This window comes from Aulonocara stuartgranti (assembly GCF_965226115.1).
Source record: "Aulonocara stuartgranti genome assembly, chromosome: 7".
Classification (NCBI taxonomy): domain Eukaryota; kingdom Metazoa; phylum Chordata; class Actinopteri; order Cichliformes; family Cichlidae; genus Aulonocara; species Aulonocara stuartgranti.
The window spans coordinates 17314314-17332500 of record NC_138945.1 but is presented as its reverse complement, the minus strand read 5'-3'; the positions used below and the strand labels follow the sequence as shown (position 1 = coordinate 17332500).

General features: G+C 43.4%; 1 protein-coding gene across 12 annotated transcripts in view; it reads left to right on the top strand.

The window, feature by feature from the left end:
* The window catches only part of dab2ipb (DAB2 interacting protein b), a 179309-nt gene that overhangs the window by 148270 nt on the left and 12852 nt on the right, over positions 1 to 18187 (top strand). For all 12 annotated transcript variants that reach the window (XM_082542352.1, XM_082542351.1, XM_082542354.1 and 9 more), the window contains 6 exons: positions 7577 to 7721; positions 9623 to 9767; positions 10396 to 10632; positions 10756 to 10957; positions 12394 to 12581; positions 14956 to 15832. In XM_082542352.1, the coding sequence (XP_082398478.1) occupies positions 7577 to 7721; positions 9623 to 9767; positions 10396 to 10632; positions 10756 to 10957; positions 12394 to 12581; positions 14956 to 15832 (1794 nt within the window). The remainder of the gene's footprint in view (positions 1 to 7576; positions 7722 to 9622; positions 9768 to 10395; positions 10633 to 10755; positions 10958 to 12393; positions 12582 to 14955; positions 15833 to 18187) is intronic.

Sequence of the window (18187 nt, the reverse complement as noted above, 5' to 3'; positions counted from 1 at the left end):
TTGCAAAGTGAAAGCAAAAAAACAAGCGCAAATTCAAACACGATTTCAATATGTCACATATTGACAGTGGCTCACCCAATGACATAATTACCCAGCTACATTTCTGAAAGAATGCAAAAGCATTGACATATATTTTTCCTTCCTACAATAGCCCGACAGGCAGGGCAGAGATAGCCCCGGGACGTCGGGCTAGCGATATTGCGAGCCCTGTATCTGATTGAGGAATCACTCATCTTTGGAAAAGAGAGTTTATTACAGAGAAATGGCTCTTTCCAAAATAAAAGCTATACTATCCGCTTCTTCTGGGCTATATTCTCAGCAGCATATTAAACATATCAGGTCTCCATAAGGAGAATCCTGTGCTAACAGCTGTCTAAATGACTCGGCTAAAGTTTGTAGCATGCATGCTTGTTGTTTTTGTCTTTGCACTAGGATGATGTCGGTGTAAATGTGCAGTCATATTCGTTGTGTTCCCACTAGTGCTTTCAGGTTAATCTCGTTGAAATAACCTTAACGCCACAACACGGCAAATCTCCGTTAACGAGCTACCCTATACAGAGGGGCTAGACGGCCAACACGTTAACGAGCTAACTGCGCTAACACACTAGCTCCCACCCATGTAATTGAGCATTGCATGGCACATCCAACATACTGTTTTACTTTAGTCCATGACTCGCTTACTTTCAGGGTCATACGTCACATGAAAACCAAAATAATTCCAAACGCCAGATCTGAATGAGGGTGGGGAGGTCCACTTCTGTCTCGCTAGCTTGCCCTGCGCTCTTCCTTCTGACCATGCTGTCTGTGTTGAGTGCTCAGTGAATCTGCGTTCGACTACTCCGCCTAGGCTGCACTCTCGAGCCTAGGCGGAGTAGTCAAATGCAGATTCACTGAGCGCTCAACACAGACAGCATCGTCAGAAGGAAAGTTGATAAAATAAATTACAAATTTTGTATTGTTCTTTTTTTTTCTCCCCTTTGGTTTTCTTTCTTTCTCTCCCCCTGTCCTATCCCACAGTCATGTCTGTCCCGTTTGCAACTGAAAATAAAATAAATTCATAATTATAATAAAGGTCAATCAAATGGACCAATATGATGATCCACTTAAAATAAATCCTCTTGGCATCTTTCTTGGCCTCAAGACAACAATTCTGATGGCTATAGATCCAAACGGGACACACAAAAAAAAAAAAAAAAAAAAATTGAAAAAAATTGTATTGTTCGATACATATGCGTACCGAACCGAAAGCACTGTATCGAACGGTTCAATATCGATACGAATATCGTTGCACCCCTAATATATACATATATATATATATATATATACATATATATATATATATATATATATATATATATATATATATATATATATATATATATATATATATATATACACACACACACATATATACACATATATGTATATATATGTGTGTATATATATATATATATATATATATATATATATATATATATATATATATATATATATATAATATACACACACACATATATACACATATATGTATATATATGTATATATTAGGGGTGCAACAATACACAAAATTCACGGTTCGGTTCGGTACTTTGGTGTCACGGTTCGATATTTTTTCGATACAAAAAAAATGTTCATGCCTTTTTAATTTGTCATTTATTAAATTTTCACGGCACATTCCGCACCACATCTCTGTGCGTTCATCATTTGTTTGAAGCCAGCTCACCTCCTGCAACTACTTTTCCGAGAATACGTGCTTCTTTTGTGGTTCGGACTCCTTCTGACATTTCTTTGGAGGTGGAGGAACATCACAGTAATAGCTTAAAGGAGCTTCTTCGACATCTTTAAGAGTTCTAAACAAATGTCTGTCCTCCTCCTGAAAATCTTATGTATGCAAACACGCGTTGCAACTTCTTATCTTGTGCCCGTTTTTTATTTTGACAGCGAATGCGCACCTGCGGACCACTTATGTGCAGCCCTGGTTATTTCGCTTGTCATATTGCAGCCACAGAAATTCTTTTGTCCATGAAACCATAAAGCTGCACTTTCTTTTTGCCTTATAGTCTGATTTGTCATAACTTTTCCGTTTTGTGGTAAGTTTTTCTTTGGCTGTCACTTCTTCACCCTGACCTGTCTTATTTGGCTCAGCAGAACTAAAATATTGTGGCGAGCTCAGACAAGGAGGAGACTGAGGTATCGTTTGGTCTTGCTTCCCGTGAGCTAGCCAGGGAGCACAGCCGTTTATTGACATCTGCAGAAGAACACTGCCGCTAGCTAACTGCTCAGCGCGGCAACAGCACAGCAGCAACAACAACAACACCACCACACAGGGCGCCCTCTGACCCCGGAAGGACACACCGTCGCAGCGAGAGGGCGTCACCCGTCACTATGGCAACATAAACAAAACATAACTGTACAAACAGAACCCCGAACAGCCCTGACCCGCTACATAGCCCCCACCTAAGGGGTCAGTCGTCCCCGACGACCCCATTACCCCACACAAAGTCCTGCAAATGTCCAGGTGCCTTCTTTTGGCGCACCGGCCGGTCACGACCGGCGGGGTAAAAGTCACTCGGGTCAGAACATGGGGTGCCACCATCATCCCGCTTCTGACACCAATGTGGCGAGCTCAGACAAGGAGGAGACTGAGGTATCGTTTGGTCTTGCTTCCCGTGAGCTAGCCAGGGAGCACAGCCGTTTATTGACATCTGCAGAAGAACACTGCCGCTAGCTAACTGCTCAGCGCGGCAACAGCACAGCAACAACAACAACACCACACAGGGCGCCCTCTGACCCCGGAAGGACACACCATCGCAGCGAGAGGGCGTCACCCGTCACTATGGCAACATAAACAAAACATAACTGTACAAACAGAACCCCGAACAGCCCTGATCCGCTACAATATATATCCTGCTGCTTTTACACACGCACTCACATAATGCTCAGCGATTCTCTGCACGATCAACCTCTCACATGTTTAAGCTTGCTGCGGGAGATTTTACTTGTCATGTTTGCATAGTAAGCTAACGATTGATAAGACAACGTCAGAGGAATTGGTGCGCAAATTATCATCACTCACCAATCAGTGCTGTCACTCTCTATACACAGTTTGCGCGATTGCAAAGTGAAAGCAAAAAAACAAGCGCAAATTCAAACGCGATTTAAATATGTCACATATTGGCAGTGGCTCACCGATGCCAATGACATAATTACCCAGCTACATTTCCGAAAGAATGCAAAAGCATTGACATAGATTTTTCCTTCCTACAATAGCCCGACGGGCAGGGTAGCCCATCTGAAAAAAATCGCTAGCCCCAGGACGTCGGGCTAGCGATTTTGCGAGCCCTGTATCTGATTGAGGAATCACTCATCTTTGGAAAAGAGAGTTTATTACAGAGAAATGGCTCTTTCCAAAATAAAAGCTATACTATCCGCTTCTTCTGGGCTATATTCTCAGCAGCATAAGGAGAATCATGTACTAACAGCTGTCTAAATGACTCGGCTAAAGTTAGTAGCATGCTTGTTGTTTTTGTCTTTGCACTAGGATGATGTAAATGTGCAGTCATATTCGTTGTGTTCCCACTAGTGCTTTCAGGTTAATCTCGTTGAAATGACCTTAACGCCACAACACGGCAAATCTCCGTTAACGAGCTACCACCGATCGCCCTGTGCATGGGGCTAGACGGCCAACACGTTAACGAGCTAACTGCGCTAACACACTAGTTCCCACCCATGTAATTGAGCATTGCATGGCACATCCAACATACTGTTTTACTTTAGTCCATGACTCGCTTACCTTCAGGGTCATACGTCACATGAAAACCAAAATAATTCCAAACGCCAGATCTGAATGGGGGGGGGGGTCCATGTTGCAAGGAGAGCTTAACTTCTGTCTTGCTAGCTTGCCCTGCGCTCTTCCTTCTGACTATGCTGTCTGTGTTGAGCGCTCAGTGGATCTGCGCTCGACAGTGCAGCCTAGGCGGAGTAGTCGAACGCAGATTCACTGAGCGCTCAACACAGACAGCATCGTCAGAAGGAAAATTGATAAAATAAATTACAAATGTTGTATTGTTCGATACATATGCGTACCGAACCGAAAGCACTGTATCGAATGGTTCAATATCGATACGAATATCGTTGCACCCCTAATATATATGTGTGTGTGTGTGTGTGTGTGTGTGTGTGTGTGTATATATATATATATATATATATATATATATATATATATATAAGTAGCATTGGAAATAGAAAAGCACCATCAGTGGGATCACACTAGCCCCAGCACCAAGGAGTTCTCATAGAGCATATTCACTGTTAAAACACCCAATAGAGATGTCCAATATTGGGACTTGCATTAAAAATTCAAAAAACTGTTTAATAGGTGCCCTCTTCATGCACCATTTAGTCAAAGATCGGACCACACCCCTCTAAATCTCGACCTGTAAAATTAAGTGATTCTGTTTTGCCCTTCCTTACAAAATCTGCCCAGAGACAGACAGACGTATAAACACCTGCCATTGTGGCAGCTTCTTTTGCTGTCACCAGAGGCACATTTTCCCAAGATGACACACACACACACAGACAAACCTACAAGCTGAAAACAATACCAGCCATGCAGTTACAGCTGGTGATAATGTACTGTAGTAATGACTATAAAGTAGTCATGGGACTAAAAACCAATGTGGTGGCGACTGTCGTGCCTGGTGTGATCCCATTATGAGATCATTTCTAGTGTTTCTTTTTTTCTGTCCCTTAGTCATCGAGGGTGTTTTGTTTTTGTTTTTTTACTTGTAAAGCCGTTCACACCAGATGATCTTTATATAAATAACATTAAAGTTTGGTTTTTTTCAATCAGTGTCAAAAAGTTTCATTTGATTCCATCTTGTTAGAAAACAAGACATAGCAGCTACTTTTACAGCTGGCAAATTATTTTTATATTCAGCCATCTAAAAATGACATTCATACACAAATAGCCATCGCACCTACTTTGCACATCAGTGGATGATTGGCTCCCTGTGGTGCATCTTTGATTAGCCAGAGAACGGGATGCTCCAGCAGTTATAGAAACCGTCTGATAGTGTGTCCCCCCCCACGCAGCACCACCTCCCCCTCCGTTCTTTAAACACCACCGCTCTGTCTCCTCTTCCTCTCCCTCCACGCATCTGTCACTTGCGTCTCGTCTCCCTCGCTGCTACGCTGGTTCCCTAGCTTAACAAGCTGCTGGGGGACTTACATGAGAGTGCACCCAGAAATTTGTTGAAGGGATCCAAACAAGTGATGATTCATCCCCAGATGGCTCTATTTCCATCTCTCCTTTTCTTTAATACCTTAATGCCCGTCTCCACCTGTTTCTGCAGCTCTACAGAGTACCTGATCGATTTGAATTGAAAGGGCTTTTTCTTTTAGATTGATTAAAAAAAAGAACATCCGTCCATATATTGCATCCATCAATCCTTAAATGAAGAAGAAAAGCTTCTTTTAAAAAAAAGTTGATGTGATGCTTTAAAGTCACAGCTTCTGTTGACAACTAGTCAAGCCATGTTTTGTTTTTGCTGCTCTTCCTTTTGCATGAATGCAAGGTGCAGAGATCACTCTGTGCATATGAATGAAAGTAAAGGAAACGCCTCCCCTTATTAGAGCTGTGGAAAATATTTTTTTGCACATACACAGTTGCATTCCAAGTACGTGTCGATACAAGAAATTATTTTGATTGCCTTCATTTTAGTACGACAACATTCGTGTTCTCGTTTCTCGTTTCACACTGAGAAAAAGGTGAAATGGTAAATTACTTATCACGGCGACGTCTTTCATATGATTTCTTGAATGTACTTGTATACGTGTGAGGTTATGAGCCAACTATTAGTCATTAAAGCTGGGTCAACAGTGTTTTTGTAAACAGTTAATCACACCAGCTTCACTTAAAAGAAGTCACTGTCCTGACTAGCTGGTAAACAGGATGTAGCATCTTCCCTCAGTGTGTTAGAGCACAAAAGATCTGTCTGTTATGAAGTTTGCTAGTATAACTTAAAAGGCGTTGCTATGGCTCACCTGTTTGAGCTTGTGACCCGGATGCTGAAAGCCACAGCAGGGGCCTCGGTTTGAGTCCATTGTGTGTGTGTCGTTCCCCCTCTGCTGCTTTCCCGTCCATTTCTGTCTCTGAAATGTCACAAATCAATCTTTTTGGGACTGTTTTTTTTCCCATTTCTTGAGAGGGCATTTACACACCCATAGTTAGTTTTACAATGGCGTTTGGTTTCATTTCACACAGAGTGAAGTCCGATAGCTTCAGTACAGAAAACTCAAGAGCGTCAAATGCAATGCAAAATGTTGTTCGCTGGATTCACATCCGCAAAGAAGACTATTACAAAGCAATGGTTCTGTCCTGACATTTGTATGGAATCATTCTGGAGACGATGTCTTATCCGTGTTATTGGTTTTGAACATACTACAGCAAAATTAAATGAAGCTCGACCCACGACTGTTGACGCTTGGAAAATCTTCTCATCCTGTATATGTCTGTAACCCCCCCCCCCCCCCCCGCCCCCGCCCCCCCAACCCCGTTTTAAATCAATAAAATGTTGATCACAAAAAAAACCTCAAGAGCGTTTGGTCCGCTTATCGGCCAGATACGTCTGAGGCAGGAGTAACAAAAGGAAATACAGGAAGAAGCTGCCGTGTTCTGGACTAGTCTGGACACAGAGAATTTACTTCAAGCATTTGGAATAAATCTGTGCAATTTTAATTCATTGTAGAAGCTAGTTGTGACATTTTGTCCACAGTGCATATCTGTGGTACTCTGCCACATCCTGGAATGCAAAGCACACTTGGTAATTGAGTTGGATTGAGGTAGGATCACATTTTCACCTTAAGCAAACAACTCTGGGGTTTGTTAGGACCTGGAACGATCTAATCTCCTTGGTTGGCTGTGGCTCAGGTGGTAAAGCAGGTCGTCTACCAATCAGGAGGTCGATGGATCCACGGCTCCTCCTGTCCAGTGTGTGTCTGTGAATGTTAGACGTACAAGTTAAGCACTGTGTGAATGAGACTTTTAAAACATTTAAAAACAGAATGTAACCATGTAAGCACCAATCATTTTAATTTGAATTAGTTTTTTTTTCAACAGATCCTAATTCTAACAGTGAGTTGGAGCATCTCAAAAGCTGTGATGGCATTTAGTGCTCTGCCCAAAGAACAAATATAACTTTAAGGCTGGACTTGGTGGAGGGAGAGAGGAACTCAATATCCTGTTTTGCTTTGTTTTGCAGCTTCTTTAGGAAGTGGGTGAAAATGAATCAGATGAAACTGTATTCAAGTCCAGGCCTTCTTATTTTTCTCGCCACCACCAACTCTCCCCTGAGGACACATTTTGTTTTCATGGCCATTACACTGAATTTCCATTATGCACTGTCATTCGTTTTTCCTGTTTAGCTTTTTTACTTCCAAGCTCTCACCTTCTTGCACGATTGAGCTCTTTGTATAATTGGACAGACATCTTCATCAACTCATTCATTATGTGCATGCGTTTTGAGAATAACAGTTATTAACCTTGTGCTCGTCCTGTTTTGTTTTTTTTCTGTAGGACTTCCTCACAGATTTAATGATGTCAGAGGTGGACCGCTGCGGGGAGAACGAGCACCTCATCTTCAGAGAAAACACACTGGCTACAAAGGCCATAGAGGAATACCTCAAACTGGTGGGACAGAAGTACCTGCACGATGCCCTCGGTTAGTGATTGGAAAGGGAGCTTTCTTCTCCTGCACGTAGACACTTCCTCTGATGTCTGTTTATCCCCCGACCTTTTTTCTAACGTCGAAGCGGAGCGTACACGACACAGGTTGGGAAGGATTAAGAGCAGTGTTATAGTAAATATTAGTAAAGGGCGAATATCACCAGGTGAGCTTGTAAGCTGCCCTGCAGTGGCCTGATGGCTGTTTGTGTGGCTTTATAAAAGTGGCACGTGGAGAACGGAGCCTCAGGTGGGAAGAGGGGAGGGAGCAGAGGTGGCCAGGCAGGTGATAAGGTACGGGAAAATAGAGTTGGTATAAGGAAAAGACAAGTAAGAGACAAGCAACAGGCTGAGGACATAACATAATTAGCACAGTATCAAGCAGGTGGACCAGTGAGAGGGGCGATGATGCACTACAGGTGTGTTTTCCTCCTCTATCTAACATTTAAGTATACGTCCGCCAAACCACGCTTTCTAATATCCTTATTGGGAATCATGCCTTTCAGTTTCTCTGCCATAACAGTGAAACTCATGCTGACTGTAAGTCTCTTTTTTTCCCTCAGAGTGGACGATAAGAGAGAAAGACGGTGTTTTTCTGTTAAAGGGTGAAATTGCAATACAGGCTCTATCGATTACTGGGTCATTCCATCCCAACATGGGCCCTCTGTTCGACCGTCTCCAATTTTCGTTAATATTTTATGGTCCAAAGTTTGGACTTATGTAATGATTGCTGTGAAATCTTAGCTTTTTGCCCCTCGAGACACTTGCAGTATTTTTTTTCCACACATTGAAATCAGAGGCAACGTTTCAAGATGAATAGCTCAAACATTTTAAAGAAATATGACAAGTTGTACCAGGAAAAAAAATAGAATGTCCAAATAGAACTAAATAGAACTAAATGTAATTATCAGATAATAATTTAGTTAAATATGTGCATATTTTGAAATCAAAATAAATCATAATTAATTTTTTCTTGGTCAGATTTTACCATCAAAGATGAATGAAAATTGCATTTTTTTTAATTTATTGACTGAATATTTCAAGAGAGTCCAGTGAAAATGTCAGGGTTTCATCTTTAATTGTTTTTGAGATGTTAATGTTTAAACTTTGCCTTTGATGAATGTCACTGTGCAAAAATATGGCTTGAATGGGCTCAATGGACCGTTTTTCAAAAAAGAAATGGCTTTGAAAGATATTTTTCACAGCGGTCATTATATAAATTCAAGCTTTGGACATTAAAATTTGTATTCAAATCAGAGACGGTCGAGGAGAAAATATTCTAAAAATGTTCTTCTGAGAAGAGACAAAGCAGCAGAAGCTAATCTGTAAATGGCTCCCAGCCTTCCTGGCACCTATTTTTAAAACTTTAGATTTTAATTTATTTATTTATTTATGGTATTCTGCTAGTGTTTGTGTTCTTCTTGTCCACATGAGTGTCTCTTTCTGGCTGTCTTCAAATTGCTGCTTGTTTCCTTGCGTGCCTTTCACTTGGCTGACTTCAGACAGAATTTGAGGTCTGGAAAATGATGCATCACTGCGTTGCTTTTATTGTTTGACGTCTGGCTAACCGTTTGATGTCACTGGACCCAGGGTAGCACAAGGACGGCCAAGCTTTCCTTTTTAGACCACCAGAGACTCAAGACGCTGCTGTTCCATTTTCAGTCACACTGATTAGAGAGGAATAAAAATCTCAGACCACGGCCAAACTTCAAATTCGCTACTTTTATGTGTTGTTGCCTTTTTTTTTCCTTTACGCAATTCTTCTGCACGACCTTGTTTGGGTTGTGCGAGTCTGACGGCTCTTGTTGTCTTTGAGAGCTCAACTGATTATATGACATATCAACAAGGAAACATATAAGTAAATATATTCCTTAACTCTTTTTGTTTTTTAATTTGTAGGCGAGTTCATCAAAGCTCTGTACGAGTCGGATGAGAACTGTGAGGTCGATCCATCCAAGTGTTCGTCAGGTGACCTGCCAGAACACCAGAGCAACCTGAGGATGTGCTGTGAGCTAGCCTTCTGCAAAATCATCAACTCATACTGGTGAATGCTGGAGCTTTTCTTGTTTAAAAGTGTGTTTAAGTGTCTCCAGTGTGCACGCATTGTAACTTTTATCCAGGCTTCATCGTTTTGTATTATAAACACTGCTACTGAGGGGGCTTTTAATTAAGTTTTATACAATGTAGCAGCAGCTGCCAGATATGTAAATACAAACAACTGTTGTTCTAAGTGTGATTATAGCAACAGCTCAACAATGATTTAAAGAACCTGCTGAGAGGAGGAGACGCATCACATGATGAAGGAACCTCATGATTAATGTTCACTCAGCCTACAACCTTGCTACATCCAGCAGCATAGACAGTAATATGAAATACTAATACCATACAAAAATATGCATTATTATATCAAGTACACAAGTGCCGGGAATGAAGTCTTCTTTATATAACACCAGTTTAAAGTAAAGACCCTACAGTGTCAGAGTAAAAAACCCCGACAATCAGACGATTAGCTTTGAGCAGCACTTGGTGACAGCAGGAAGGAAGAACTCTCCTTTAACAGGAAGAAACCTCCAGGAGGACCAGGCTCAGGGAGAGGCAGCCATCTACCTTGTCTGAAAGTCTACATTTGGATCTCAGAGAGTAACTTCTCTCCTCTCTCTAATCACCAACAGTGTCTTTCCACGAGAACTCAAAGAGGTTTTTGCATCGTGGCGGCAGGAATGCAGCAACCGAGGTCGACCGGACATCAGCGAGCGTTTGATCAGCGCTTCCTTGTTCCTGCGGTTTCTCTGTCCGGCCATTATGTCCCCCTCGCTTTTCAATTTGATGCAAGAGTATCCCGACGATCGCACGGCACGCACGCTCACGCTCATTGCTAAAGTCACGCAAAACCTGGCAAACTTCACCAAGTAAGTTTCTGCTTTTGTTGTGTGTTTTGAAAACACCTTCTATTGTTAGAGTAGAATTGTGGACTTAAAACTCTGCTACGTTGTTTTTCCCCCGTTTCTCTTTCCTGCCCCTGTTCCTAACAGATTTGGTAACAAGGAAGAATACATGTCCTTCATGAACCAGTTCCTGGAGCACGAGTGGACCAACATGCAGCGCTTTCTGCTAGAAATCTCAAACCCAGAGACAATCTCCAACACAGCGGGCTTTGAGGGCTACATTGACCTCGGCAGGGAGCTCTCTACATTGCACTCCCTTCTTTCAGAGGTGGTCTCCCAGATGGACCAGGTACTTAAAAATATGTTGGTCATTAGCTGTCCATCAAGATCTGTGTGTGGTCAGCCGTCTGCGCAAGAGAGACAAAGAAGAGAGTGCAGGCAGGGTGGCGTGAGCAAAGATGGGTGTCAGGGGTGATTTGTGACAGAAGCATAGCCGTGAAAGGGAAGGTTTTCAAGACAGTTGTGAGACCTGCTGTGATTTACGGTTTGGAGGCAATGGCGTTGACAAAAACACAGGCGGTGGAGCTGGAGGTGTTAAGACTTTCATTAGTAGTGGCCAGGATGGACATGATTAGAAACTGGACAAAGGACGTTGAACATGGAGCTGCCAGGGAGGAGGAAAACGGGAAGGACACAGACGGAAGAAGTGAAGGAGGACATGCAGATGGTCGGTGTAACAGAAGAGGATAGGGTGAGGTGATCTGCCTAAAGGGGAGCAAACGCAGCTGATGTGCCGCTGCCCCTTTCAGGAAGAGATCCGTGAGTGACAGGGAGAAGCGCTAATGGGAGCAGCGCAGCATATTGAGTTGAGTTGGGGATGGCAGCTGATCAGACATGAATGAAACATTCTGTCACTTTGAAATTTCTTCCTGAGTGATGACTCTCCGATGTAAACATAAATCACAGCACGGCCATTGATTTAAACTTAAAATCAGGACTTTACCACAGCTGAGCAGGCGGCCTGAAAAATGGCTCGTGACGACAGGTTAACGCGCAGTTAATGGGCCACATTAGAGTCAATATTTCATAGTCCTTCTGTTGACTGACATGGAAAAATGTGTACATAAAAGCAGATTTATTGGAAATTTGGCTGTATTGAAAGACCAGCATATGTGAGCACAGAGAGAGGGAAGCAGATATAAAGCAGACGAGATTAGCTTGCGCTAAAACACAAGGGTGGAAGTAAAAACCCACAACAAAGCCGTATTTATTGGTTTATTGATTTTTTTTTTAATTATTTTTTTTTATTGATTGATTAAAGGTGAGATCCTGCTGCTCAGGATTTCATCTCTCTAGTGTAGATCAGTATGTTTATCCTACATCATCAGTAATTTATGATGGCATTACATAAACAGTGCGCCGGGGGAGAACACACTGAGGCCGGGGCGAGGCATGTTCTGGGCTTATAAGGACATTTCCATTAGCCGTGGTAGCAGATGGGAAGCTGGTGGTAGCAGATGTTTTTTTTCTTACTGTAGATCATTCTACCTAACCCTTTCAATAATTCAGAAATCAAAGTCTGGTTGAACCCCACCCCCTGTCCATCAGACTGCAGTTTAATTATTCGATGTGGCGTGGGGGAAATAATGTCTCAGAAATATGCAAATTACAAACTCAAACAAACTGCACTTTAAATAAAATTGAATTAACGCTGCCACTGAAGTGGTCCGGAGCAATATTTAACATGGATTACATTTAATTCTGACTTCTTATTATTATTTGCAGAGTGCAGCCTCTAAGCTGGGTCCTCTGCCCAGGATCCTGCGAGAGGTGAACACAGCTCTGTCTAACCCGTCCAGTGTCCAGATGACACCCGGCCAGTCCTCCGAGCAAATGGGCTCGCCTCCTGCTGAGGCAGTCTGCAGCATTTCCACCGGCCTGCAGAAGATGGTCATAGACAATGACCTTTCCGGGTAAGACATTTTAAAATATAAATACACTCAAATTTCTAAAAAGAGAAATGCGAAAAAAGTGCTGAAAAAATACCATGTTTGTGCAGCTGAGGTATATTTCACCACACCGTTGTGGTATCCAAAGAGTCAGCTAGTACATGTTTAAATTGCTATAAATAGAAAAATCACTCAACATCTATGCCGCAGAAAAAAACGAAGTGGTCCTGAAAGAGTCCTTTCATCACTGAACAATTAAAAATAAATAAATAAAAGGGATCTGCCAGTGACTCAGCCTTCTCCTAATGATATAGACTTGAAGCGTTTTGGAACATTTGTTCAATTTTTAGAGAGCTGAATACCCTTAAGTGTAACATATAGCGCAGACATGTCTGAGTTTGTTTACAGTTTTTAATAATGTACATCTTCTCCAGCTCCAACACTAGCAGCCAGCTCTGGGCATATTTGATTACAGGGCGGGTCTGGAATTGATTTGAGAGATGGGCTACTTGCAGGTAGTAGATGTGCTGGAAGGAAACTAATCTCTGTCACTTGCAGACTGATATCAGTCTGATATCAGTCTGCAATTTCTCGTAATGCAACAATTAACTGTAAAACATTTTTGTAAATCTTATATCTGTTGCCTTCTACAGAGGCAAGTTGCATTTAATAGAAATTCACATTTGCACTCAGTAACCTTTCTGTTCCACAGGAATATAACCACAATACAAGCAGCTAGCAGCCACTTGAGTCGAGTCCCCTCATGTTGTGCTTATTGACAAAGACTCATTCAGACTGATGGCAACATGTTGGCGATCTGCGTGCATTTATAAATGAAACAGCAGTTATTTGCAGTCGGTTCACGTCAGAGTGGGACTGTCTGCAGAAAGCCTCGTACCAGGTGACCTGTGCAACTGTCATGTGGTCACAGAATATAACAATGAAATATATTCACCAGCCAGAAGGTTGACATGTGTGTTTTTACTTGTGTGAGTAAGATATTAGCTTGCTCTGAATCAGGATGTAGTTTTATCAATGTGAGTGTGTGCACTAGTTTTACTTTGAGCCGATTTATTGCAAGTTTGCTTGGCTAATGTTATCACAGGACCCTGGTACATGAGATGAGCCATCTTTTTCATAGTATTTGAAGAGTATTTTCATTTATTTAATAAAATATCGATATTTGTGAGCCTTTCTCGATACAATATTGCAGAGAGGCTCTCTGTTGAATTGAAGTTGTCAAACCTACAAAAAACTAGTTGTTTTTTGGGCCATAACTCTCTAAGTGTTGGCCAGTTGTGACAAAATCGTACACAAATGTCTATGGATAGGACACAATTCCAAACTTCACTGATTTCCGGAGCCACGTAATCTTGAGGTGGTGATGAGAGTTGAGTGTCAGTGTCTTCTCGCGCTTGGCAGTTTTGCCGAGTGCTAATGTTTGCCAGGTGAGGCAGCGACACAGTGAAAAGTGTCACCTCTGCTTGTTTACATCAGCCCGATGAAATCCTGTTTACTTTCCAGTGGATGAATACTCACTCAGACGGCACCTTGTCTCGCTTATCCACTTGTCCTCTCACTCGCTGCCAGAACAATGGCAAGGTGACACTTGAAAAGATTAACATAAAAGCAGAGGGACCATCACCAGAAAATGGCTCAGACAAATGAAAAAAATAAAAAATCCAGCGTCTCAGGCGAAGATGAGGAGCATGAAGTGTCAGAGAGACGGTATCATTACGCCTATCAGGCATCTGGATCAATAGAACTAATTAAGCGATGTCCCTGTATGACCTGATGTTAGAGCCCTGCTCTTGTTACTTTATCACAATAACTATTTGCTCGTGTGTGTGTGTGTGTGTGTGGTGTAACCTCACGAGCGAACTGTGAGACTGAAATTCAAACGAGCTCGCTGCCATTCTGTCTTAATTGCTTCTCATCCACCAAAAAATAGGATGAATGTGTCAAGGTTTAGAAAAGGAGAGCGAATGAGCAGAATGAAGAGGAGAAAGGAGTTAAGGGAGGGAAAGATAATGGAACGCTGGGAGAAGGACACCGAGAGCAGGAGAGGAGCGTGATGTGAATGATAGAGATTATTGGAAGATAAGTCACATCTGTCAAGGTAATGGTCTTCTGGCAGTGAAGCCTCCATCTGCTATCAGAAGAAATGTGAGGGGACGGCTGAAACAAATCGTGTTTTCCTAAAAGATTGATTTATTGGATTCTCTTTGATTAGATTACATTACATTTGTCTGTTGTGATTAGGTGGTTTTAGCCCATTTTAACACTTGGATCCACTTTTGTGGATACTTTAAGACACATTTTATTTTTGCTCTTTTTGACCTCATGTTGACGTAGATGGATGGTTATCGTTATGGCTTCTGATGTGCCTCTGTTTCAGATTGGTCGACTTCACTAGATTACCATCACCCACACCAGAAAATAAGGATCTGTTCTTCGTGACAAGGAACTCAGCTATCCAGCCTTCCCCTGCACGCAGTTCAAGCTACTCTGAGACGAATGAGCCAGACCTGGGCATGGCCAATGGCAGCAAGAGCTTGTCCATGGTAGACCTCCAGGACCCCCGCATTCTGGATGGTGGCACAGTTCCCGGCTCCTCAGATGCTCTGGGTGAAGGCCCAGCTTCCGGGGCAGGCTGGTCAGCCATAACCTCACAAGGCAACATCCCCGGAGGTCCCACCATAAGGCGGCCAGGCCAGACCCCCACCACCCCAGGCACGGAAAGCACTCCTGGCCGACCCGCCCAGCTGCTAGCCCCGCTGTCCTTCCAGAACCCTGTCTACCAGATGGCGGCCTGCTTGCCCGTGTCCCCGAGGGGACTGAACGACTCGGGTTCAGAGTGCCACAGCTCGGTGAGTTCCCATAGCAACAATGAGGACGGGCCAGCAGGAGGCAAGCACTCCTTCTTGAACCACGGCGGAGGGGGCGGGGGGAGCAGCGGGGACGAGTACACCAGGCGCTCTGGGGAGTTCAACCGCCGGCAGCTGTCCCTCACGGAAACACCGCACCAGCCCGGCGTCCCCAGGCAGAACAGCGCCGGCCCACAGAGGCGAATAGACCAACCGCCACCTCAGAACATTACTCGTGGCCGCACCCCACCGAATCCGCTCAACAGCGGACCCTACCCCCGGCCCTCCTCCGGCAGCATGATGACGTCATCGCCCGACTGGCCCGGCAGCGGGGCTCGATTACGGCAGCAGTCCTCCTCCTCCAAAGGCGACAGTCCTGAGACCAAGCAGAGGGCTCAGCACAAACAGGTACCGCTGCATGCAGCGCGAGCTGCAAACGTAAAATGCACAACTACTCGGTCATGTGAGCAATCTTCAGCACAGCCAGCTATAGCTGCCTCACTGTATTTAATCACTTTAAATTACAGTAATATACAAATTTGCTGTTACAGAACACCCATTTATGTCATGCACGTCAAAACGGGCTGCGTGGGTGCTCGCAGACGCTGCACATTGTGCCCTAATGAACTATAGTCACTGTGCATGTAATAATAGTAATTTGCATACAGGCAGCTCATCACCTCACCACTGTTTTACTGGTTACGTTTAATGGGTTGAGAACGAGGGTGGCGGAGGCACAATTAGTATCTTATTAACGAGCAGTATGTGCTCAAACGTGCTCTCTCCAGACAACGGGAAACAGAGCTCGTGGATACAAACAGTTACAGTAAATTGCAAAGTCATTATTGGAAAGTCAGGACTTTGGGGTGTAATCAGAAACACTAATCAATTTTTGCCCCAGGCAAACTGGCTGAAGGGGAGAACATCTGCATAATAGCTGTAATGCTTTGCTCTCCCCAGTGTGCTAAAAGTCTACAGTATCGCCCCAAGACTGACTGAATTAATGAGAGCAGCAAAACAAAAACTAACAAATTGAATTTGTAGAGGGCTCACTCACAGCTATCATTAAGCAAGACGACTTTAATACCAGTGTGTGTAGATTGATGGATTGATGCATTAAGTTCCAGGCGGGGAGTGTAGCTCTAGGAGTGCTAATATTTATCAGTCACTTTGCGACTGTGGTTCAGCTATAAATACACCGATCAGGCATAACATTATGACCATCTGCATTATGTCCACTTTTTGCTCCCAAAACAGCCCTGACCCTTCAAAGCTTGCACCCCTCTAGACTCCTGAAGGTGTGCTGTGGGATCTGGCACCAAGATGTTAGCAACAGATCTTTTGAGTCCCGTACACTGTGAGGTGGGACCTCTGTGGATACTTCTTTGTCCAGTTCTGGGGCGAGGTTTTGGAGGCCAAGACAACGCCTCAAAGTTGTTCCTGAACTATTATAGCTTTGTAGAGCGCGCATTATTCATCTGAAAGAGTGCACATGGTCTGCAACAGTGCTTAGGTAGGTGGTAACATCCACATGGATGGCAGGACCCAAGGTGTCCCACACTGCCTCTTCCAGCTAGCCTTCTTCCCATAGTGCATCCTGGTGCCAGGTGTCTCCCCAGGTAAGCGATGCACACTCACCTGGGGATGTAAAAGAAAATGTTGACTCATCAGACCAGGCCATGTTCTTTTATTGCTCTGTGGTCCAGTTCTGATGCTCGCATCAGTGAGCCTTGGTCGCCCATGACCGTGTCACTGGATCACCACTGTTCCTTCACTGGAGCTCTTTTGATAGATACTGACCACCGCACACTGGGAACACCCAGTCCCCATGCTTGCCCGTTTTTTTCTGCTGCTAACACATCAACAAAATGATGAAGACATAATCAGTGTTATTCACGTCACCCGTCAGTGGTCACAACGTTATGCCTGATCTGTGTTCCTCAATTATCTGACTTTTACACACATGGCACCAAAAGATGAATCCTTATGTTTTTCTTTCCTTAGCCATGCTAAATATCTGAAAATGGACTGCACAGTTTATAATAACATTACCGTATTTCCCGGACTACAAAGCGCACCTGAATATTAGCCGCACAAGCTAAAATCAGGGGAAAATCCTGTTTTGTACATACATTAGCCGCACCTGACTAAAAGCCGCAGGTGTTTCAATGTTGACTTATCATATGTAAGAGAATATACACAAAGCGAATTGTCAGGAAAGAGATGGCTGTTTGGAGACACACCCCTTTTATTAATATTTTTGAAAAACAAGTTATGGGTACATATTTGCACATGTAGTACATAACAGTAACCTACAGCACACCAGGAAAATAGATTCGGCCTACCTTTTAGGCTCAGGTGCAGTGACACGGCTTTAACAAGAAGAAAAGTCAGTCATTCACCACCATCTTTCTCTTCTTCCTGCGCTCTAAAACCACCAAAGTCCTCTTCTCCAGTGTCGGATACTAACAGGCTCAGGATGGCTTCGTCATCCACTCTCCGCTTCTCTCCTTCGTTGTCACTTTCAAAACCAAAGAAATCCTCGTTGTCAGTGTCAGAGTCGAACACCCTAAGAAGGGCCGTGGCGGTGTCCTCCTCTTCATCATGCAGCAGTCCAGCCCTTCAAAATCCGTTGGTGATCGTGGATGTTTTCACACTTTTCCACACTGTCAGAATCCACCGGTGGAGTTGGGCATAACTTGCTTTTTGCAAGTTTATCGCCGCTCATCATCCACGACTCCCGCTGAACGCGTAGTGCTACTT